The sequence below is a fragment of the Solea solea genome, chromosome 9 (assembly GCF_958295425.1).
Source record: "Solea solea chromosome 9, fSolSol10.1, whole genome shotgun sequence".
Lineage (NCBI taxonomy): Eukaryota > Metazoa > Chordata > Actinopteri > Pleuronectiformes > Soleidae > Solea > Solea solea.
The window spans coordinates 21,197,269-21,221,108 of NC_081142.1; the positions used below are offsets into that span (position 1 = coordinate 21,197,269).

General features: G+C 41.4%; 1 protein-coding gene across 2 annotated transcripts in view; it reads left to right on the forward strand.

Moving 5' to 3' along the window:
- The window catches only part of LOC131465483 (carboxyl-terminal PDZ ligand of neuronal nitric oxide synthase protein-like), a 165,048-nt gene that overhangs the window by 118,597 nt on the left and 22,611 nt on the right, over positions 1 to 23,840 (forward strand). For both annotated transcript variants that reach the window (XM_058638195.1, XM_058638197.1), the window contains exons 8-10: positions 3,695 to 3,856; positions 16,358 to 16,523; positions 18,651 to 18,827. In XM_058638195.1, coding sequence (XP_058494178.1) covers positions 3,695 to 3,856; positions 16,358 to 16,523; positions 18,651 to 18,827 — 505 coding nt within the window. The remainder of the gene's footprint in view (positions 1 to 3,694; positions 3,857 to 16,357; positions 16,524 to 18,650; positions 18,828 to 23,840) is intronic.

The window sequence follows — 23,840 nt, forward strand, 5'->3', positions numbered from 1 at the left end:
AACAAACATTAACAATAGATGAATCATTGCGGCCTCGCACAGATCCGTGCGAGCTCGCGTCTCTGAAATATGCGACTCATTTACACGTGGTCTCAATGTGACAGTGATTTCTAAGCGCTTGTTTTTTGTTTTTTTTTCTTTCTTTTTGGCTCAAATGAGGAAAACGTGACGATAACTGATCCCGGATGGTAATGAATGTGGTTACGTTTTTAGAAAAGATCATGGTTGTTTCATCTTGGTGTCATCATCCTCGCCGTTAAAAATGTAGGGGGACATTTTTAATGGCGAGGATGTCTGACGCAAATATTCTAAAGTTTGGTCTTGAACTGTCTGCTTCAGTACATCTCACCCCCCCAAACACACACACACACACACACACATTTGAAATCTTGATATAAATGATACCATATGAAACCATTGGTTCACTAAAACATAACATTCCAACACTTCACGTTTTATTCTCTGTACATAATTGACAATTAACATTTTCCATGGTTTGCAATAAATAAATAAATAAAGAAAATTCTGGGAGACCAAGCTGCTCCTGATTAAATCTAATGAGTGTGGGCGTTTCCCTCTCTGATTAGTCGTAATCGTGCTGGAAGAACGGAAACTGTGCTGAACGCAGGATGGATAATGAATTCCGTGGTCAAGGACGATCTGCTACAGTTCCTGTAAGCAGACACACGCAGCCCCTATTATATGGGGATGGGTGGTGGATCAGTGGTAGAGCGACTTGAGTATTAACCGGAAGGTTGAGGGGTTTGATTCCCCGCTCTACCACTTGCTGATGTGTTCTGGCAGCATGTGAAGGGGTATGAAAGATGTTGTCTTTTTCATTTATGCATTTATGTCATTTATTACCTGAACCAACTAAAAACTCTTTACTTTTTTATCTTATTATGTTTTATTTTTTGTTTCTGAGTGTATGAGTGAATGGGTGCATGGCAAACACTGTAGTGTAAAGCAGTTTCAAGGAGTCCTCAAGACTAGAAAAGTGTTAAATACGCACCATTTACCATATTATTTGAAAAACTTTAAAAGAAAATGTGCCGTATCCTCTACCAGCTCTATCGACCATTTTGAAGGATGCACTCAAGACATCAGAGAGTCCAGAGAATCATTTCCTTTCCAATCTTTAAAGCTGTTTGGGGCCCACTGTGCTGCAGCACTTTTAAAATGATGGTAATGGGCTCGAGGGGACGCTGTTATCGCAGGTCAAAACAAGGTGGCAGAAAAAGACGAAATGTTCACCGTCGGCTTGTTTCACTGCAGCTTTTAAACGTTTTGGCTACTTCTTCTTGAACGGACTGTGAAAGCCGCACAGTCTGGGTTTTATGATCACCGGCTTCTCTTTGCTTTTTTGTTTTCTCCACCTTAACCGTGACCTGAAACACGTTTTATTTTTTATTTTGAAAGTATTATTTTCATATTTACGAGTTGGCCCGCAGGCTGGATATAAACTGTCTCAGTGCGTACTCTCACAGAGAGACTGCCCGGCCACGTACTGCAGTCCTCGGCCTTACCGTCCATTATATGATGGCACCTTCCAACCTGTTAACTTGGACCATTTTGTCTCATTAACCTTTGAGATCCTGCTCAGACAGACTATCAGTCACATCTCCCTTACATGAGCAGTGTGTGTCACTGTGTGTGTGTGTGTGTGTGTGTGTTACCAGAAGGTGTTTAATGGGAGACAGATGGTGAAGTGTTCTGGCAGGGATTCCTTCAAGCAGGTTCATATTCAGTGTTTTATCAGTTCAACTTTCCTGCGTGGAAACGGTCAAAGTCACTTTGAAGCACCTTGTGTCCCGTGTAAGTGATGTGACAGAGATTGGATTCAGTCAGAAACATCATTGTAATGATTTGGCAGCCACGCAACAAAAGGTGTCCAATAACCGGATGCTATGGATCTGCTGTAAGTGTAGAAGAGGCAGCAAGTTTGTGAAAAAATAGTCTGAAATTAGTGCCCTCCCATTGTTTGTTATGCCGCCACCCACTGTTTCATGCCCTGCATTGCTTGACGTAGACTAGGCCTACGCAGAACAAGCGGCGAGTCATAATTTTAGTATCGTGACATCCCTATGTCACGATACTAAAATTCCAAAATCGATACTTATACCGATACCCAGGAAAATACTTGATACTCTATACCATTTTCGATATCGGAGAAATAACCGAAGATTAGGGCAGAATTTTTTTTTTAATAAAATTAGAACAAAACAACACCAATCAGCAACAATGACAAAAATATTATAATATTTTGCTCTTATTAGCAATAGCTGCTAGCCGCTAACATTAGCTTAATGATAACTCAACGTAACGTTAACTGTTTAATGCTTAAATGTGGTTGAAACAGGAGCTTTACTCACCTCTTGAAACTTTGTCGCCACCATTTTGTAGCATTGTTCGCATATTAGCTTGTCGGGGTCCTTAGCCTTTCCCTGGTCGTTAGCCTCGTATGCAAAATAATTCCGGACAGCACTTTTGCGTTTTCCCTTTTCCACTAAAACAGCCGCGAAGGTCCTCCAGCAGCAGAACTTGCCATTTTTATCCAGCTCAGTGTTGTGAGGGTCGATTAGCGTTCGACGTCGTGTTCTCAGCTGCTAGAGAGAGACGAGCTGCGTGTCTAACTGTTTACTGCGCTGCTGGGTCAAGTTGCTTGTAAACAGGAGGAGGCTAAGACGTCACTGTTATTATCGATACTTTTGCAACTTAATATCGTATCCGATACTAATTTTCAGTATCGGTTACTATTTGAGTATCGAATTTTTTTTGACAACCCTAGTCATAATTACTAGCAGTGTTGTGGACACTGTCCACTGTCTCTCTCTCTCTCTTTCTCTCTCTCTCTCTCTGTCTCTCTCTCTCTCTCTCTCTCTCTCTCTACCGGTGACGTGAGATTACATGTAGAACAATGAGTGAGTAAAGTGATGCCTGGGAAATGCAAATTCCAAGACCTCTGGTTCACCAAAGAAAATGATAGAGACTGACTTTGACCCAAGATCCCAAGGACAATCACTTGTCCACATGCAGAGCATTCTGCAAATCAATAAAAGTGGACACTATGGGCGAAGACACTCTTACAAGCTACCCTCCCATCTTCAGCTTTGTCAGCAAATTTGTTCTGGAAAGCCCTTGAAAAGTCCTTGAAATGGATGTCAACCAAGGTGGTTCTTGTGTGCAGCTGCAGACTGTAACAAAAAATGGACGAAATGTCCTGTAAAAGTTGTGTTTATGCCTTTTTTTCTGGCCCTTGCCTCATTTGTATCTGCAGCAGAAAGAAAAATATATTTGATTTGTAAAAATGACATAAGGACACAAAAACAATTGGGCTGCTTGATGATGGTGGATGAAGGAAAACCATGTCTCCAAGCTCATTACTGATGGAGTGGATCATTTTTGGTGTCGCTGATTTGTTTTTCTCAGCCCCGCTCGTTCCACTCTGTTGGAAGTAATCAACATTTTTACATTTCAAATTCAGATTTCATGTTTTGATGATGACTCGACTTGTTCTCTGGGGCATTTTTGCCCTGATTATATCGAGTCATTCATCAGCGATATCATTTTTTTCCACTGTGTTTTTGCATCCGCAACCTTGAAAGTTTTTGTTTGTAATAATATTGTAAGTTGGACATGTCTCGAGCCACAAAAATAACTTTCTCTCTCTCTCTCTCTCTCTTTCTGGTCTCAGGCTCCAGAGGAGGCCTCTCTGCTTATGTCCACTCCCAGGATGCTGCTCCCTGCCTCAAGCACACTGCCACCAGTCGCCCCCCTGTCTGTCCACCACCAGATCCAACTGCTCCAGCAGCAGCTTCAGCAACAACAACAGCAGACACAAGTGGCTGTAGCACAGGTACGTCTCCCACACACACACACACACACACACAAACAAACACACCCTGTGCAATTAGGTTGGAAAAACAATGCATAACCTCAATCTTTTGATGGGGAAAAAGATTCACGCTCAAGTGTACACATAGAAACCCTTTGTCTAACAAATTATGGAAATTTACAGTTTACAGTCTAACAAATTACAGGAAATTTACAGTGTCACTGGTGGGAACGTAACAAAAAGAAATGAAGATATTTCTCAATTCAGGGGGAACTGAGGTTGGGAAGCACAATTTTTCAAAAATACTACCCCTATTCTAGTAATACAAAGCTAAATGCAAATTGGGGAAGTATTCCTTTAGCCTGCTGCACACCGCTGTGTTTTTCATATAGCAGTGTTTATTTGTTTAGTCCTCCTAATCCTCCTTTCAGTCTTTGGAGAGGGCAAGCTTCAATGATGTGCTCCATTGTCTGCTCCTCTCCACGAGCACATAGTGGGCTTGGGCTACTGCTCCATTTGTGAAGGCTGGGCCATGTCCAGTCCTGAATCTATTGAGGGTTGACCACTGTCTCCTTGGGAGGTCTGTGCCAGGGACCTGTTGGGTAGGGTCTGACACCAGGTGTTTCTTGGGGACCTCCTTGGACACCCGTTCCTTCTCCCAAGCTGATGGGGTGGGGGTGCTCTTCCAGATGGTGCCGAGCAGTGTGTGGGTTGACAATGTCTGCATGGATTGGTAATGCAATGTTTGATAGGGAGCCAGGGGAGTGGTGTTGAGCAGCGTTTAGATCTTGTGTCACCCTGCGGCATTGCCACGCTGCGCACAGGAAATGATTCATTTAATGTCGAGAGAGATGACTGCAGCGGCAACATTGTGCTAGTAAAGTGAGCTATGACTGAAACCACAAAGAAGCGCCGTCGAAAAGTTTCAGAAGTTGATGGAATAAATGCTTCTTATCCCACAAACTACAAACAGAACAGAAAACACCAACCTTTTAAACATTTCATTTAAATCACCTTGCTCAGTGACTGGACCGTTGGAGAGCTTTCTAAATAATTATATTCAACCTATATGTTTAAGTGGATGCACGCTACATGTAAGCCTGAATGGACAATTGTCCATCCTGAATCCTTCAGTAAATGGGATTTTTTTTTGCCCCCCTCCATTGTTGAACACTGCATGTGATGAAGTGAAAACACTCAAGGGTCAGACAGATCAACAACTCCCTGCAATCCATTCTGGAATTGGAAAAAAACCCCAGCCTCCCAGTCTGAGTGGCTGCAGTGACAACAACACACACTTGTTTTTTATGTCTTAGTGAGGACACATCACAGACATAATGCATTCCCTAGCCCCTCACCCAAACCCTAACCATCACAATTAAGTGCCTAACCCTCATTTTAAACCCAATTCTCGCCCTAACCAGAGAAAAGGATTGCAAATTAGCCTTGGCTTAAAATCCTATATGATATGTGCATTGTCCCTGACAAATTTTGCATAAATTAAACAAATAATGTACAATGACAATTATCTGTCAGACTCAGCGCAAACATAACACCCAGCAAATCAGGGTGAAAGATTCTATAATAATCCCAGGTGGTGCAATGTCTGTGTGAGGGAACACAAATCAGTCATTTAAAGAAGTTATTTAGAAAAGTAAGAGTTTGCGTATAAAGTTAGACTCCAAAGACGAACAAACTACAAAGTGACGAGTGGGTAGAATTTAGAATGCAGTGTGGGAGTGTGTGGTTACAGCAGTCTGGGTCAGTTTGGATCACTGAGGAAACCTTGCTAAATGGCAAAAGAACCAAGGTCAGACAGAAACACCTCTGGTTAGAACATCACAAAAAAACACTAGACTTCTGTCTTTACCAGTGGACAGTGACCGCTGGCTTCACCAAGGTCTAATGAATGGCTTTTATGTCTGTGCACGTTTGCTCCGTGTGAGTTGTCAGCTGTGGCAGCAGTCTGTCGAGACGAGGGAACCGTTTCGGGGGTGAGACGACGGTTTAATCAGGATTCCCGCATCTGTCTCTTGAAGCCACAGAGCCTCGGCGCTTGACTGTGTGGGACACTTCTGGGTCAAGAGTGTGTGTGTGCATGAAAAGCCGGGTTTTCAAGCACGCTGATAATACTGTGCCGTGTGTGTCCTTGTGTTCATGTCTCTGTGAGGTCCAAAAAACGCACAAACCTATCTTTGTGAGGACATTTTGCAATTTTAAAGGGGTTTTTCAGGGTTAAGAGCTTTTCTGAAACATAAATTAAAGTCAGTCAGTCAGTCATCATCTATCGCTTTATCCTCCGCCAGAGGGTCGCGGGGGGTGCTGTGCCAATCTCAGCTACATCGGGCGAGAGGCGGGGTACACCCTGGACAGTTCGCCAGTCCATCGCAGGGCCACACACAGATAGAGACAAACAACCATTCACTCTCACACTCACTCCTATGGTCAATTTGGAGTGTCCAATTTACCTATCCCCACATTGCATGTTTTTGGACTGTGGGAGGAAGCCGGAGTACCCGGAGAGAACCCACGCACACACGGGGAGAACATGCAAACTCCATGCAGAAAGGCCCTTGTTCCAACCGGGGATCGAACCCGGGTCTTCTCGCTGCAAGGCGAGAGTGCTAACCACTATACCACCGTGTGGCCCCATAAATTAAAGTGATATATAATAATCTTGTCAACAGGTTAATTAGTTACAAATATAACATTTTAATTGTAACGGCAACACTATTGCGCTTTACATCTAAACACATACGGGATTCACAGCATTATGATCCCACATGTAATCCAGTGTTACTCTTAAAAAAAGTTCTTTTTACTCTCCTCCACATACTTACTGCATTCATAGACTCATGATCGCTTTTTTTTTTTTTTTTATTTACATTAAAGTCATTCAGCTGCTGAAAGTGTGTGTTTTACTCTTGTGTGTAATGAGTTGTTGGATGATAAAAAAGCAGTCACATTCCCTGTAGACTGTTACAAGAACGGCTGCAGTTCCACAGGCTGATAACTCCATCTCCATAGCAACACCTCTCTCTCTCTCTTTGGGCGCCGCTGCTGTGGGAAACTTCCCAGATTGGCCACGTAAGGATGAGAAAAGGCCAAAAAGTTGCTCCCACTTTGTATTTTCTGACAAAACTTCAGTGTTATAGTGATAATTGTCTGCAGCCCGCTGACATCTAAAGGGCCACTTAATGCCGGGGCCAGACTACATGATACTTTTGTCTTTCACGATGTCACTTTATCAGTCACAGTGGCACGCGACTTTGGGTCAAATATCACCCCCAGACCAATCATCGTTCATGACACATCAGGGGATTGAGGCAATGAGTTGTCAATCATCGTCATCATAAGAGGCAGGGGTTCTGTTGCCAAAGCTCAACAGAATGTTCTTTGGTGTCACTATTCCACCCAAGAGCAACAGTAGCTGCGTCCTCTCAGTAGGTTACGCCACATCATAGCATTCCTCTATTATCCTATTGGTCAACGTCCGGGAGCACATTGTAGGAGATGTCAGACTAGGCGGGATTATAGATTCTCGCCAGGGTGTCACAAACACTCTGTTCCCAAGGAACACGCTCTGTTCCTTATAATATTCAGGTCTGTCAGAGTGGCTCATGACAAAATCACTTGAAAATCAGCCCAAATTAAATTAGCCTGGTCTCCGACACAAGATGCAAAATCAAAAAAATGTGTGGAGAAACTTGGAGAAAAGGCCAGAGGTCGTTTTTGACCGTCTCTTGTGCCCATTGCTACTAAGCAACCAAAACCTAGGAGCTGCTATGATGACTGAAGTTGCAGCTCCATCCATTCATCCATCCATTTTCTACTGCATTACCTCCACTGGCATAGGGCGAAAGTCAGGGTACAGCCTTGGACAGGTCATTCAAATGTCTTCCTCTTGATAAGAATTGAACCTATGACATCAGAACTTCATTAACCCATTCAACGAAGAATAAAATCTCAACAAAGATTCCTGATTTCCTGATCGATTCAGGAGCTTCACGTGGACAATGGACATTCAAAGCTTATTTCAGAGTAGATAAAGACTCATTTCACCTCCTTCTTTGGCCCCGAGTATCAAAAGATGCTTCAAAAGATACTTTTTTTCTTTTGGTGTGCGCACCAGGAAACACTCGACAAACTGGAACCTTATTTTTGAACGAGCAGAGGTAGTGGCTGTTTTCCTCTCTGCCCTCACGGTCCCACGAGGCCACGGTGACAGTATGCGTGATGTTGAACTCTGCTGCAGGGACTATAAGCAGAAAAGGTCCCACTTAATGTCCCAGGTAATTTCATGAGCAGGGCCCACAGTAATCACAGCTCACTTAAGAGTGGAAATGGAGACCTTTAATGAGGAGTGAGAGTGTGAATCGACTATCTGTTTCAACGTGGAACGCTTGCTTAACACTGCTTTTACCTCTCTGTGTCTTTTTTTTAGTTTGTTTACTGATCTTCTCCTTCATTCGTCTGGATTACGACACTTGTGGTTGTAAAATATGGGTGAATACTAGTGCTGTCAAACTTTTAAAATATTTAATCGCAATTAATGTCATAGTTAACTCACAATTAATCGCAAATGTGTGTCAAAATATAATTTTAGATGAAATATTATTACATGTCTTATTCTGCAGACCGAAGAGAACGTCTTTGTTTCTCACAGAGCTGCACAAATGTCACACATTCATCCTTTTAAATATGTTTTTTTTTTTTTTTTTTATGAAAATGAGAATAATGATGTAAAAATGTATGGAGAATTCGAATCAGCTTGTGTGGTATTTCAGACTGGACGTGCTGCGATGATAGCTCAGTTCACAACGACAAAACTCACAGATGACCTTGGTCTCGTCAAAGGAACCATTTGGCAACTTTTTTAAAGTAAACTTTCCCTTCAGAATCTTATTGGCATCCATTTTGGTGTCTCGTGCCCGCCATCCTCTCAAAAATGCAACGTTAGCCTACTACTCTTTTAGAGTTTTTCCGATTCCGATACCAGTATCGAAAATGTGGGCATCGGTATCGGCGAGTACTCGAGTACTAGTATGATATTTTTTTTTTATAACACACTGGTATCGGTATCGGTACTCTGTATCAGCCGATACCCACAGCATAAGTATCGGAATCGGTAGGGAAAAAATGGTATCGGAACATCTCTATACTCTTTGGCCGGCTCGCAAGTGTGTGCAGCGTGCCTGTTGCTTTTTTTCCGGTCTAGCTAGAGCCAGTGTGGTGTTGTCGTTTTTTCTAACGTTACTAGTTGTTGCAACAGCATGTGAACTAAAAACTACGTAAGTGTGCTAGGCCAAAAAGAGCGTTAATCTTGCAATAAAAAAAATTTACGCGGTTAAAATGGGTTTGCGTTAACGCCGTTAATAGTGCGTTTAAGTGACAGCACTAGTGAATACTTAAGCAAGACACTCTACTTGCTCTGTGCTTCCTAATTTATCTTCCTCTCTTCTTCTTGTTCCTCTTTTATTAACTTCCTCCATATTTATCTCTGCACTCTTCCCCATCCAGACCTTACTGTCACCCGTCTCCATGTCCTGCTGAATCTGTTGTTCATATTGGTTAATCTTTATACAGACACTGTGCAGACTTTTCTCTCACTTCATCGAGCAATCGTCTGCCATTGTGTGAGCGTTTCCTTATCACTGTACGAAGCAAAAAAACAAAAACGAAAAAAAGATTTCTCTTTCAGTCTTGTCCAAAACTGAGATTAAAACCAGTGTTGGACGTCGTTCAAACACTTCCACATCAAAGGGACCTGGCGTGGGAAGGCAATGCAATAAGTGTAATCCAGTGTGAAGAGTACATCCTCAGCAACCAGCGATGCCGAGTCACAGAACATCGCCAGCCGCCCTCATCCATTGGAACGTTCTGATCCTCCCTCCTTTTATTTTCCCCCCAAACATTATTACATCTGCCACACATTCCCTTAAAATCTAGGATGGAATTTTATTAGAATGTAGTGATTACAGGTCGCTGTAATGTAATATGACATTGTTTTGACCCACTAAAGGTCTTGAATCATGAATACATTTCCTTCAAATTCAGTAGACACATTTTAGTGGGACTCGTAAATGGAACGATAAGAGTTTAGTCGTCAAAGTCCAAGGTCACACTGATCTTCAGCCATAACTAAGGAAATGTGTTGATCATTTGTTAACTTCAACATCACATTTCTCTGACCAGTAGCAAACTTAGCTGGTTTCTGGAGGTGTAGAACCATCAGGTAAAAGATTCTGGTTTATTTATCTTCACATTTTGTCTCTGACAGTTGTTTTAGTCGTTTTACAGAACACTAACAAATCATCTTTGTATGGATTTCCTGTCAAAGTTTGACTTCCTGGAAGTGCATCTTTGGATTTTGGCTCAGTCCTGGTTCTTCCCACTCAGTGAAGCTGTCTGGTTCTTGTACTTCTTCTTCTTTCCCAAACAAACTAAAACATGCAAAGCAAGATGACAGCAAGCACTTACCTGATGTTTATCAGAGTCATTTTATTTAGTGGAAAACTACTCTTAAAACATTTAGTTTAAACGCTAAATGAACATGGCTCATTCAGAAATGAAATGTACGCAACTTCACCACCAAGGAGCTTCAAAAATGTTGATTACAATAACGTGACAACCCAATTTATGGCATAAATATGGTTTTAAATGCACTTGCATGGACAATCTGTGAATCCTGAATGAGATTGTGACCATTCCACTCAAATTTATCATCGATGAACACTGAAAAAAACTCTCTACTGGTTTCCCAGGTGGATGGTTTTCAGAAAGCATTCATTGCGATTGTGCGCCATACAATTAAAAGCAATCAGAGTTCCATGTCCTTTAAAAGCCAAGTGACCTTTCACCTCGGGCGAATGCTTCTCTGCAGAAGAAATGGTTTAAAACCAGCACGTTGGAACTTTCTTGTAAGTAATCTGTGGATAATTTCATACATGGTCGTTCTCAAAGAACTCTTTGAATTCTCTCTTTCAATCATGTTGCATTTGTTCTTAAAAACAACACGGGCACTGGATAGAACATGAGATGGAGACCAGAAAGTTTGGCGTCCCTCAGGTTTAACGGTTGGAGACGTTTCTGAATAGCAGTTATTCTCAATTAAGTTATTCATTTATCAGCGAGAGATTGGTTTTGCATTGTCGAGAACTGAAGGTTGGGAAATGAACTCGGTGGAGGTGATGTTTCAAATTGTCGTGAGAGCGAAGGAGTGTTGGGAACATGGAAATTGTGCGTGGGCAGCGTTTATGTCACGGTGAACAGTTTCGAACAAAAGCCGGCAATAAAAAAGGCAGCAAGACGCTAATTACAGTCTGAAGGAGTCACTTCAGTCACTTCAAGCTCCTTCAATTTCGCGACGCTCTCTGATAAGAGGGGAGAAAATATTGGGGCGGCAGCAGGTTTTGCTGTCATGGGACCAGCGCGGTGAAACACAAGTGGTGCCCCTTTTAATTGGCTCTTTGTCTGATTCCTGCTTTTAGGAAGAGGTTTTTAATTCTTCTCTCTTTAAAGATTTAGAAAGAAAATTAAAGACATAGTTGCTCTACAGTGACGAGTTATGCAGTGGAGTTTTGTTCTGTTTATTTTGGGCTTAGACCTGTTAACTCGGCCTGGCCCTCCCTCCCTCCCTCCTTTTTATGCGTAAACAGTGTTTTCACTGTTAGCGATTCAATTTCCCTTCCTGTTTTTTTTTTCTCCCGTTGCCTCACTACACTATAATTATATAAACGAGTGAATTAGGTCTGTGGATAAATGTGTAATGAAGAGGGACACACATTCACAGAAGATGTGGAAAATGAAGATATAACAACATCATATTTCCACATCTAAGAGAAACTATGCCTGTCACGTCAGTCACGTGACGAGTATGTCACATGACTGTCTAACAAGTGAGACAATTATTGTTGTCATGACTGTATTTGTTATACATCTTTTCATACGTCTGCAAGACACTTGTTTATGTATATTTTCAACTGGGTGCCCATGGGTCCTTGAAATCCTTGAAGGTTTGTGAATTTTGAAAAATAATTCATGGCCTTGGAAAAGACCCGGGCCATTGAAAGTGCTTGAATTTTGCGCAAGAAAGACGTTAAGTTGATATTTAGGTAAACGTCTCCCTTGTTTGTTACGACGCCACCTGCTGTTTCATGCCTTGCCTCGGCACAGCATGGTTAAGTTGTGTTACCATGAGCATAGTACCTGTTACCAGGTACTTCTTTTTTTAGTACCTGCTCTGCTTTGCAGTAGAGATGCAACCTAAACCGTGCCGTGCCGTGCCGAGGTGAGACCACAGTGGCAAATGGCCATAGGCCTACGCAGTACAAACGTGGAGTCATAATTACTAGCACTGTTGCGTCCACTGTCTCTCTCTCTCTCTAAAGTTGGCGTGAGATTCCGTGCAGAGCAATGAGCGAGTAAAGTTAAGCCATTTCTAAGAGAGAGAGAAAATGACGACGTGATGCCTGGGAAAGTCTGGGGAAATTCCAAGATCTCTGTCTCACTAAAGACAATTTACAAAGACTGACTTTGACCCAAGGTACCAAGGATAATCATTTGTCCAGATGCCGAGCCGTGCTGCAAACCAATAAAAGTGGACACCGTCACGGACGAAGAGGCACTTACAAGTCGCGCGACCCATCTTAAGCTGTGTCAGCACATTTGGTTTCTTGAATTTGAGGACATTGGTCCCGCAAAGTCCTTGAAACTTGATGTCAACCAAGATGTGGGACCCCCTGTTTCCATGTTTAGGTAGAAATATTTGAATGATAAGTGGACAATTGTCTTGAAATTCCTCAAATATCACTGGGTTAAAAGTATCTGAGGATATCAAGGCCAGTATATGTTTACACTGACCTCACAGACGTCAGTGAAGTGTAGACACTGAATATTTATTTTATTTTTAATTTTTTTAGTCCCTCAACAGCTTATTTGATCTATTGTGAACCAGATATGAAGTGAAAATACACCTACCTACGCTTTAATAAATTATATTGTTGTGGGACAATGAAACTACATATACACATGCAAGTAAATAAGTAACAGCCACACACACACACAGATTCTGCTGTAATAATTTAGGCACTTTTCATTGTTTCATTATTATTTTCTTATCAGCAGGACCAGACTCTGTTTCTGCAGATATATTTTTTGGGTCATTTGCAAAACAACAAGAGCTTTACTGACTTTTTGATCAAATCTCCAAACATTTGTCTTTAAAGTAATCTCTTGTGCCATAATGTTGCTTATCTTTCCTTCGGCCGCTGTTGTTTCTACATTAGAATAACTCCAGCGCATCTCAACACTGTGTGACATTGAGTTCGAACAACATCAGGACAAATGTGACTCAAGCCCCGAAGGCCTCAGTGAGCACTGAGGAGGAGCTGCCAATGCAACTGTTATAGTTGTGCATCAGTGTCGAGCTCCAATCCTCCGTAGATCGAGAAGGAGCTCCTGTCGGCTGTAAATTACACCACCACAGTCATCATCCGAGTGTCAGTCTCTGCAAATGAGGTCTGCAGAGGATGCCTGGCCTCCACATGCTCTGCAATCCCCTTTGACTGTAGCTAAGTGCAGGGATAATGAAAGCAGATGACAGTCTTCCTCAGCACTTGTTTTCTCTCTCTCTCTGATGAGTGGAATGCAGGAGGAGGAGGAGGAGGAGGAGGAGACCTTGGGACAAAGGCTGTGATTTTTGACTCCCATCTCGTGCCTCACTGCCTCAGCGGCTCCTTATTAAAGCTGTGATGAAAAAGTCATCATGAGCCGAGGCAGTTTAAGGCGAAGAGTGATGAGCAGTGTGCGTTAACGCGGCGCACTGTAGTTCATTTCTCGAGGCTGACCTTCAGCGGTACGTTCCTAACGTGACATACACGGAGTTGTGTTGTTAAAGTTCCATTACCTCTGTCTGAGTGACCATGAGGCACACAGACGGTACATTATCAGTACTGTCACAGCTATCTTTGAGATAGACGGACAGGAAACCATAGTTTATGATAAATGTGCATGTTTTATAGTGAATGTGCGAGTGAATAGGTGTGAATGGGTGAATGGTTAAGCCAGTAAAGACGAGAAAAACACGAGATACATACAGACCATTTACCATTTCAATAGATAATGATGATATTTTATAGAATTTCAAAATAAAAGGGTTTGTTTTGAAATGGAACGATATATAGTTCACAGGTATTTTAAAGAAAACTTTTATATTTATTTATTTATTTATATGTTTGTATATATATACATATATATGTATGTACTGTATATGTATATGTACATATACATATATATATAATGCATTCTAATTATGAAACTATGGATATTTGTTAGGTATTTCATGCGGTATAAGTCATATTGAAAAGGTACAATAACATTAAAGTTAGCTGGACAAATCATTCCACTTCTTATTATTTTGTAAAGTGAATGACTCACATTATTAATATTGCTGCAATTATGGGCTAAAAGTGTCAGTGTTTCAGAAACCGTAATAACCCTGTAATAGTGCTTCACTGCCAATTACAGTTTTTTCCTTTTGATTTGTGTCTCATTGATGTTAAAGGCCTCAAAGTCTCCACGTTACCACAGTAATGAGTTCTGTGCGACCACATCAGGCTGAAGCGAGACACTGGGGAGTGATTCTGAGTTTCTGTGACTGTACCTCCAACGTGACGCCCGCCCGGTGATTCACTGCACGCCCAAAATACACTGCAACGCTAATAATCTGCTCAATTTACAGGCACCTGCTCAGACACATAAAGTATTGATTTAACAATTTATATCAGCAAAGCAGAATGGTGGTAAAACATTTCCGTCTTTTAACATCTGTCACATCTGTCACATCTGTCACTGGGTATAAAAGCTTGTTTCACACTCATCCGACGATTCAAGGTCTTTACAATGCATCCATTTAAAATAATTGAAAGCAATTATAAGCGGCGAGGACAGGAGTTGCCGTTACTCATATTTGATTTTGGACAGGACTTTCAAAGTAAAGTTGGGAGTCACTGCTAATACAAACCCTGTGTGTGAGAATGGTGTCTCTTTTCATTTCCTCTGCCTTTATATGAATAAGTTAAAGTCTAATATAGAAGTTTAATCCATTTTTTTTGGGATTCAATTGAAATGGAGCAAGTGTGGTGGGTGTGTTTTAATCTCGGGGACCGACATTTGCTTCACGGCGGAGGATCAATCAGAGGAGGATCATGAAGCTAAATGAATTACACAGACATGACATGTAGAGCTGACTGCTGCTTTGATTATGTCTGAGTGTGAGTAATTACATTTTATTATAAGGGAAATGGAGAGAGATCAAATATCAGAGAAGCTGTAGATTCGTTTACTAGACAGACTATGCAAATTATTTTGATATTTATTTCCTGAAATTGGTCAAATCGTCAATGAATGAATTGGTCAATAGTCATGTCATCGTTTCCTCGAGACTAAAATGACAGGATCAAAATCACTGGTTTGGATGTCAGAGATAAAAACTTAAATCCGTTATAACTCAAATAAAAGTATTAACAGCATTTTAGCTGATTTCTTCTTTAAATGGAGAAGAATATTTGCTACAGTTGGAGAATTGTGTGCTTGAAATGGCACAAGTGTGTCTTTAACTGTTTTAAAACAACTGTGATGACTGTAAAACATAACATTTGCTTTTATCAAACCCCTCATGTTACAAGGAGCAGCGCTGCTCTGTCTCCTGACATTTCCCTGTCGAAATGTCACCGACTGATGAACTCGTCTCCGAAAGTGCAAAACTTTCCAACGTTCCGTGTTTTTTTGTTTTGTTTTGTTTTGTTTTTTTCTTGACACTTACTGTGATTAATTACCGTGCAGTGAAAATGGAGAATAAAACCATCAATCACTGCCACTTGCTGAGCTGACTCAGCCGGATCCTGATGAATTAGTTACAAGGTCTAAAAGTCTAAATGACTTCTATGCTTGCTTTTGATGTGTGCAATTTCCCGGTTTCTCTGAAAGAGAAACACACAGTAGACGTCATAGGAGTCGACTCATGCGCTACACATACTTTTTTTTGGGCATTTTAAAGGTGCTGTGGGCATTTTTTATGCCATCACCCCAAAGCAAATTCGCAGCTGTTGAACAGTGTACAAGAAGCATTCCATCAAACTTGCCATGAGCAGTTTCCAGTGGTGCATTACAACTAAAATGTAAACTGTTTAACTGTATATTAATTCAAGGCTATCACTCTTTGATTTACACTGATATAAATGATCAAATTATTAATAACATAAAATCAACGTATGACTTATCAATGACATAAAAACTGCTCCTCCCTTTCCCTGATTTTGGTCAAAATCTGTTTATTTAGAGAAAATGTTGCTGCCGGGAAGACTTTTACATTTTCAGACTAAAATGTTTGAAAGGTCAACGCGGTTCGACCTTGGCCTTGCAGTGGAGCTGTCACCTGTCATGTGTGGGAGTTTCAGTACCTGTTATATGTGCGGTGATGATGTGACGTGTGTAATCATTTCCCTCCTCTCTCGTGTGCAGGTGCACCTGTTGAAGGACCAGTTGAGCGCAGAGGCCACAGCTCGTCTGGAGGCTCAGGCTCGAGTTCATCAGCTGCTGCTGCAGAACAAAGACCTGCTGCAGCACATCTCCCTGCTGGTGAAACAGATCCAGGAGCTGGAGACCAAGATGTCTGGACCAAACATAAGTGAGTGGATTTTACAGTATATACACAACGATATATCATCAAACCGATATTTTGACCCACTCTTACCTCTTCAGGAAAATGTAAAGTAGGATTATTAGTAGGGATGTCCCTATCAGGGTTTTTTTGCCTCCGAGTCATTTGATTTTGAGTATCTGCCGATACCGAGTCCCGATCCGATACTTCTATAATACATTAAAAAAATTAAGAAGAGCGAAGAAACAGATCCAGGATGTCCCTTATTTTTTATTTTATTCACCTTACTTTATCATTTAACACTTATAAACAGAGCATTTCTGTGAGGTAGCTTGAACAATCAAGTAACAATTAATGTATGCATGGCCAGGATATAAAATCTAAAAATTAAACATTACAACTAAAAGTAGCCTCCTGACTAAAATGGACTATGCAACGATGAAACTGTATTTACTGCAACTGCACTGCAAACTGTTATTTCAAAAACAAAACAAAACAACAACAGATGATGGAAATATGACTACACTAGTGTAAGGACAATAAATGATACAAGAATTTCTTTTAGAAGTTATTTCATTTCAAATGTTAAGGGGTTATAATGTTTTCATGTATTGTATATGTATTGTTCTGTGTAGCAGTGTAGCTCACAAAATAGTATCTGTGCTCCAGCTTCTGTGATGAGAAGTAGCACATACAGAGAGGTGTGCTCTCTCCTTTTGGCCACAAGGGAGAGTATCTGCTAAAGTGAGCACTGCTCCGGAGGCAAGCACATGTGTATGAGAACAGTTTCCAATTCCTGTTGAAATATTATAGGTCTGATAATAATAAAAAATAATAAGAATAAATATACATATATATATGGATGTAACGTCCGATTCCGATCACTTCTGAAACCACATGATTGGCCCCGATTTCCGATCACGTGATCGGGTCGGGACATCCCTAATTATTAGTAGGAGTCTTCCCTTGGGATTTTCAGTGCCATGTCTATGTATATTATTGTTATTATTTTGATGCTATCCCATCTATGCTGTTCCTGTCTGCTCGCTATTCCTATTCGCATATTCCCATTCACGCTGATCAACTGAATGCAAATGTTTGTTATTGCAGTGCAAACTTTCTGTTACATTTATGCTCCAACAACAAGCAACTGGATGACACAATATTTAGAGTGAAACTTTTTAACTGCTTTGACTTGATTACTTCTTTGGGCAGAGTGAAAAAAAAAAAAAAAGAAAAATATAATATAACGAGCTGCGTAAGAAGCATTACTGGCTCCCTGAATCATACTGCGCCGGACAGGAGCCGTTCTTTCCTCGGAGAGAGAGTTTTATTATTCCATTGTTTACGACTGTCACAACAAATGATAATTTAGCCGGTGGCTTCAGCCTTTCCAAAGCTGTAAAATGCCTGTCAGAGTATCTTTTAATGTATTTATCTGTTACTTCAGCTGGATTTCTTGGATCATAATTTTTAATGTCTAATGTAACTTAAACAGCACACCCACCCCTCCCTCCCTCCCTCCCTTGACCAGCACCGTTTCATTCAAAGTTATGGGATGGAATCCCTGTATCTGCATCTATTTTTACATTAATTGCCCTCATTCACTCACTCAGTATGTTTACATGACATTAGGAAAAACGGATTATTGTATTAGTTTGACTAAAATAAGACTTTTAAAATACATTTTTAAAGTACAGTCTGACTTCATTTGTATCAAATTGAATTACTCATGGGCCACACTGTGGTACAGTGGCTGACATTGTTGCCTCACAACAATAAAGGTTTTTTTCTGTCGGTCTAAATTCTAAAAAAAGAAGGCTATGCAGTGCATGTGTGAGCGTGTCGTCTCAGTGATGACGAAATGCTTTGAAACACGTTTTTTTTATTATTATTCATATGTTTTATTTTTTCATACCCACTACAAAAAAAGTGATTTATTAGTTAGAGAAGGATTGATTTAGTCAGGCTTTCTGAAGAGCTGCCATTCACAGATATCTGTGTCACATATATTATTCTGCTCCGATCCAGCAGCAGGAGGAGGTGACGGGAGACGAATTTAAATGAACGGTGGCAACTGTGAATATGATAGAAATATCATCTGCTCATTCATCACTCATCTTGCTTTTTTTCCCCTGGGTCTCGTCTCTCCAGTGGGCTCCCAGGACAGTTTGCTGGAGATCACCTTCAGGTCCACAGTTCCTCCCGTGATCTGTGACGCCACGACCCCGAAACCCGATGTGACGGCTCTGAACCTGCCCGTGCTCGGCAACAGCGACTGGACCAGCAACGTCTTCTCGTCTTCCAACGGGACTCTCGGAAGCCCGCTAGGTAGGGACCAGTGTCTTCTCAAACTGGAGCGTTTCCGTTTCCTCCCGGGGCCCCCGGGGCCTCTGCCGACTCCTCAACGTCCCTCGCCTCCCCCGCCGCTTAAGCCCAACAGGCTAGAGATCAAAAGCCCCGGGGTGTGCGAGGGCACGACGGAGTTGTTCTCCGATGACTTTGCCAGGTTCCGCGAGTCGGGCATCGCCTCGGAGTACGAGTCGAACACAGACGACAGCGATGACGATGAGGGGGAGGACGAGGGCGAGGGCGGGGAGGACGTGAGCTTTGGCTGGGGGACAGACGAGGAGACGGTGAGGCTGCTCAATGTGCTCAACAGACAGACGACACCCGACTGTCTGGGAGACGAAATAGCAGTGTAAACGCATACAGCGGCTCTTCCCCTAAAGAATCCGTCCAAACACAATAGCTTTCTACTATTTTCGTTCACTCACTTCAAACAAAAACACTCAACAGTATATAGAGAAGGATTTGCCAGTATCCCAGATAAACAATGGCCCACTATTTTTATATGACACCCAGTCAACCTTTCATTAATTACGTTCATTCATTTTTATTTTATTCATTTTCATAATTGGAATAATTGGTCCCTTCAACCTGACCATGAAGCAAATGTTACTGAATAATAATGGAGTTAAGTCTCAAAACATTTACAAAGAACACAAAAACAAAAGTGTGAAATGTGGAGCCAGGATCACAGCAAATAAATCAAAGAGCTAAATAAATAATAATAATGATGTGTCAGATTATAAAATAAAAACAACAAAAGAACCAAAAGACTTGTACACTTTTAGCACAGAACTTCATCATAAGCAGAACTGGCAGGCTGTGACTTCAAACTGTCTTGTACTATCCAACTTCCGTTAATCCCTGATGACATTTTATGACTCGATATATTGAATTTTTCAAACACATGCAGCTCCTTTAATTTAACAAGAGGATGAAGACAAAATAAAAGAACAGCAGAAAGGAAGACATTTTGTATGGCGTGGTACACGTCTTAAATCTGAATCTCTCCAATGGAAATATCTTATTCTTTATGTGTAATTATAGTCCCATCGCTGCTCTAATCCTGGAACGGTGATACGGTCACAGTTTGACGTGACTTTTAATTCATTCTTACTTTAAAGCTGCACAGACAGACGTCTGCAGGGAACACAAGAGTAAAGAGTAAAGATTTATGAGTCGCTACGTTCTGGGTCGACTCAAATTCTGATAAGTTGACTTTTTGCCATGTTCATTTCATACAGTCTATGTCTTGTTTTCGGTAGTTTGGATTAGCCCAACCCACAGGAGACAGAAAGATTAAAGAACGTCCGGTGGTTTCATTTCATTTTGAGTGTGTCATTTTAGATGGCGATAAAAAAAGTCAAATGCAAAGTTTGCCAGCAACAGTTTGCATATCACAGCTTGACTACAAACATATCATATCAAAACGGTAAGCTGACTTGTCTTTGTTATGTTGCTCCGTCCGTTTTGAGTATACGAACATATCAGAATTGGCATATTCCATTGTTTTAGTCTAATAATCATTGATTCGTTTTATAATATGTATATAACGGCGCTATGTGTGAGGACATGCACCGAGACAAATTATCTAAATATTCCCCAACAGTTGATATCAATGTAGTGTAGTATAGTATATTTTCGGAAACCATGCGCTATGATATTGCGCAGACGCGCGGAATACAAACTGCTTTCAGAGCCGTCAGTCGAAATTCTTTCGAGAGACTCCAGAAGTTGGCTGTAGGTCGCTGAACTTGATTAAGTTAAGGTGAAAGTGAAATTCCTAAGGCCATTTGCCTACAGCTAACTTCTAAAGATGTGGATTGTTAGCGAGACACACACACACACACACACACACACACATGAATAAGCACACATGATAAGCTTGGACATTTTGTCTTACTCTGGTATAGTCCTCTGTTGTCTGTCACTAACACAAGGAGACAAAGATTTGCTTCATGTTCAGTCTCAACTCTTCTTGATAACAATAACAGTGTCGTGTGAGATTACGGTCACGTCTGTAATCTCATCGTCCGTAAATCTCTGTAAAGCTTAAAAGCTCTTGCTTTCCTTTTTCCTCCTTTTGTTTTCCTTCCTTTACCTTTTCTTTTTCATTACACGCACCAAGGTTTTTATCCGTACATCACATCACACGCACGGACACACACTCCCTCACAGACGTCTTCAAACTGGGATTCATAAGGTCGCGAAGGAGTTATTACACAAAGTCTATCTGTCTGTGTACGTGTGTGCGAGCGCTCCGTCACGTAGCTATCAGGACATAATGTGAAGTCGGACGTGCTCCTCTGGTTCTCACAGCGAACACTCGCTCACGACATCCTCCCGTAGAGCGACTTCAGGGGCACAGCTTTCGATTTGTCAGGATCGGGAAAGCGTCGCCGTCCGGCACACGACCAAAGGATTTTGTTTCCCCCGCCGCAGACTGACGAGCTCTTGTCCTTGATGTTGTGAGACGTGACTCCTCTGGCGAGGACCGATGAACACCTGAGACACATTTTGGACTTGGTTCCAGTCACTTTGTGTGTGTGAAGATAAAAGAATCAAAGACTATTTTTAGACAAACCGGACAAACTTTGTTTTCTACGTCATCCCAGTGCAACGTCGAACTGCTCCGTCCTTGACTTCTGGCTGGCAGCCCTCGTTTTTTTTTGTCTCCTCGCTATTTGTTGGTAGTCAGAGCGTAATCGCACTGTTGTCCACACATTTCCCCCGTGTTTTAATTTATGTAAAGCCGGGATTAGTCGGACCGCGAGGAACGCTGTCTGTTTCCCCTTTTTTTTTCCATCCCCGCAAGCAGAAACTCTCCCCTCGTGCAGGGAACAGCAGCTCACACAGATGACAGCCAAAAATTGGTCTTGTTTGTTTAAACCCGGCTTTGTGTATGGCCTCCAGGCTCCATGCCATATTAAAGTGTTCATTTGGTTTCACAAGGAAAAGCCACAGAGTTTTTCTTTCATGAGGTCTGTCAGAGCAGCACTCCGGGTCAGATTGGTGCGGTCAGTCCGGTATTTGGTTGCAGCAGATGCTGCCGAGGTTTAAACTGCAGCGGCTAAGAGCTTCAGCCCCGATAGGATCTTACCAATCTAGCGAAAGTCGATAATATGAACTCCCCTGTTTGTATTTAAAGCTCAAACATAGATTCCATCTGGGATTTGATTAAGTTTGTCAGTAAAATTGTGCCAAGTCACTCAAAGGTACCAAATGTGGTCCTGATCCAAAATCAATATGTGGAAAACACCACATGGGGGGGGGGGGGGGGGGTAATTGATCCTCTTAATCTCTGAAGTTGCTCTGAAAGCAAACTTTGCAGGGTCAGACTTGAAAATGCACCTGACGATTCGTGACTCAATCTAAAAATGCAGCTGCATACTCGGAGGGGAGGACACTTCCAGCGGACTGACCAACAGCACGCATTCAAAAAAAAAGCAAAAATACAGTGACATTTCAGACTCTCTCAGAAATGATGATCATCTGAACGGAGCTGGTTCCAAGTCCACTTGGAGATGTCGTGCAGCCCTCAGACATTTGTCAGGGTCCTGGATTGAGACGTGCTACCTCCACTGGAAGCTTTTACCTGTTCATTTCAAGATTAAAGGAATACTAGGAATATTACGAGTATAGGGGTAGTATTTTATTTATTTTTTAAATTGTGCTTCCCAATCTCGACTCAGGCGAAACTGAGGATGGGAAGCCCAATTTTTCAATAATGCTACCCCTATTCTAGATATTCAAAGCTAAATGCAAATGGGTGAAGTATTCCTTTAATTGTCTGCACAAGACATTACATTTCTTCCAGTGCCTGGGAGTTATTTTATGACTCAGATGTGCAGACGTACAGTATACTGTATATTTACCGCAAAGGTCACTGGCTAAATTCTAGCCGTGATTTCATGGTTTATGGTCACTGATTAATAAGCAATGGGCTGCACCCTTTTATTACATCCTATATCAATTCTGCATTTTTAACATTTGCGAGAAATTACCTGAAACATTTCCGTGGCTATAAGTACAAGTTTTTTTTCCCCCATACTTTTATTTACCTCCTTGTCTCTTTTCCTCTTCCTCTGCTTTTTAATGTTTCTCCTCCTCCTCTTTTGTGACATTGACACTGATTTCTTCACCCTCTCATTACAGTCAAGATAAACGTATGGTTTAAATAAAAAAAAGAAAAATCGACTTTAATTCATACTTGACCGCTTCAATCGACGTCAGAGAATTCCGATCCTTTAGAATACAGTGAAACTGCCCTTGACATTGACTTGTTTCAATGAATCATGTGTTAAACGCCTCTCCACGCTGATATTGTTAACAATTAAAAAAAAAAGATCACCCCCAATCTCACGATTCAGTGATTGCATTTAATATAAATCTGTGTAAAATGATCAGGCAAGAAAGGACTTAATATTTGACCTCTGCATGCCTGGAGAAAAGCTTCTTTAAGACGCAGAGAGAGTGTTGGACAATTATTGCATTTTTAGTTTTTGTTCTTGTCGCTGAAAACTCTTATATGTATGATTCTGTAAAAAAAAATAATAATAAAGGCCGTGCAAATGCAGAAACTCCTACCTGCACTAAAATGAATACTTTATTTATACATCATTCAGAAACCGTTCCTAAGAAAGTGTTCTGTTGTTGTTGTAGCCCATGACTTCAGAGATGGTCTTCATTGAGTTACCGTTGCCCTTCTATCCTCTTGAATCGGTGTTCCTACTTTCCTCTGAACTCTGGCATCAACAAGGCACTTTCGCTCCCGGAAAACTGGATATTTGATTCTGTTCTGGAAACCCGTAAATCCTGGAGACGGTTATTTGTGATATTTTTCCCAGTAGATCAGCAGTTTCTGAACTATACCCAGAGCAGCCTGTGTAACGTCTCAACAACCGGGCCATTCCGACACAGGGTGTGAACATCAGCAGACATCTACGTGCCTATTTATTTTGATAAAGCTGTTGTTGGCGATGTGTGTTAGAAAAT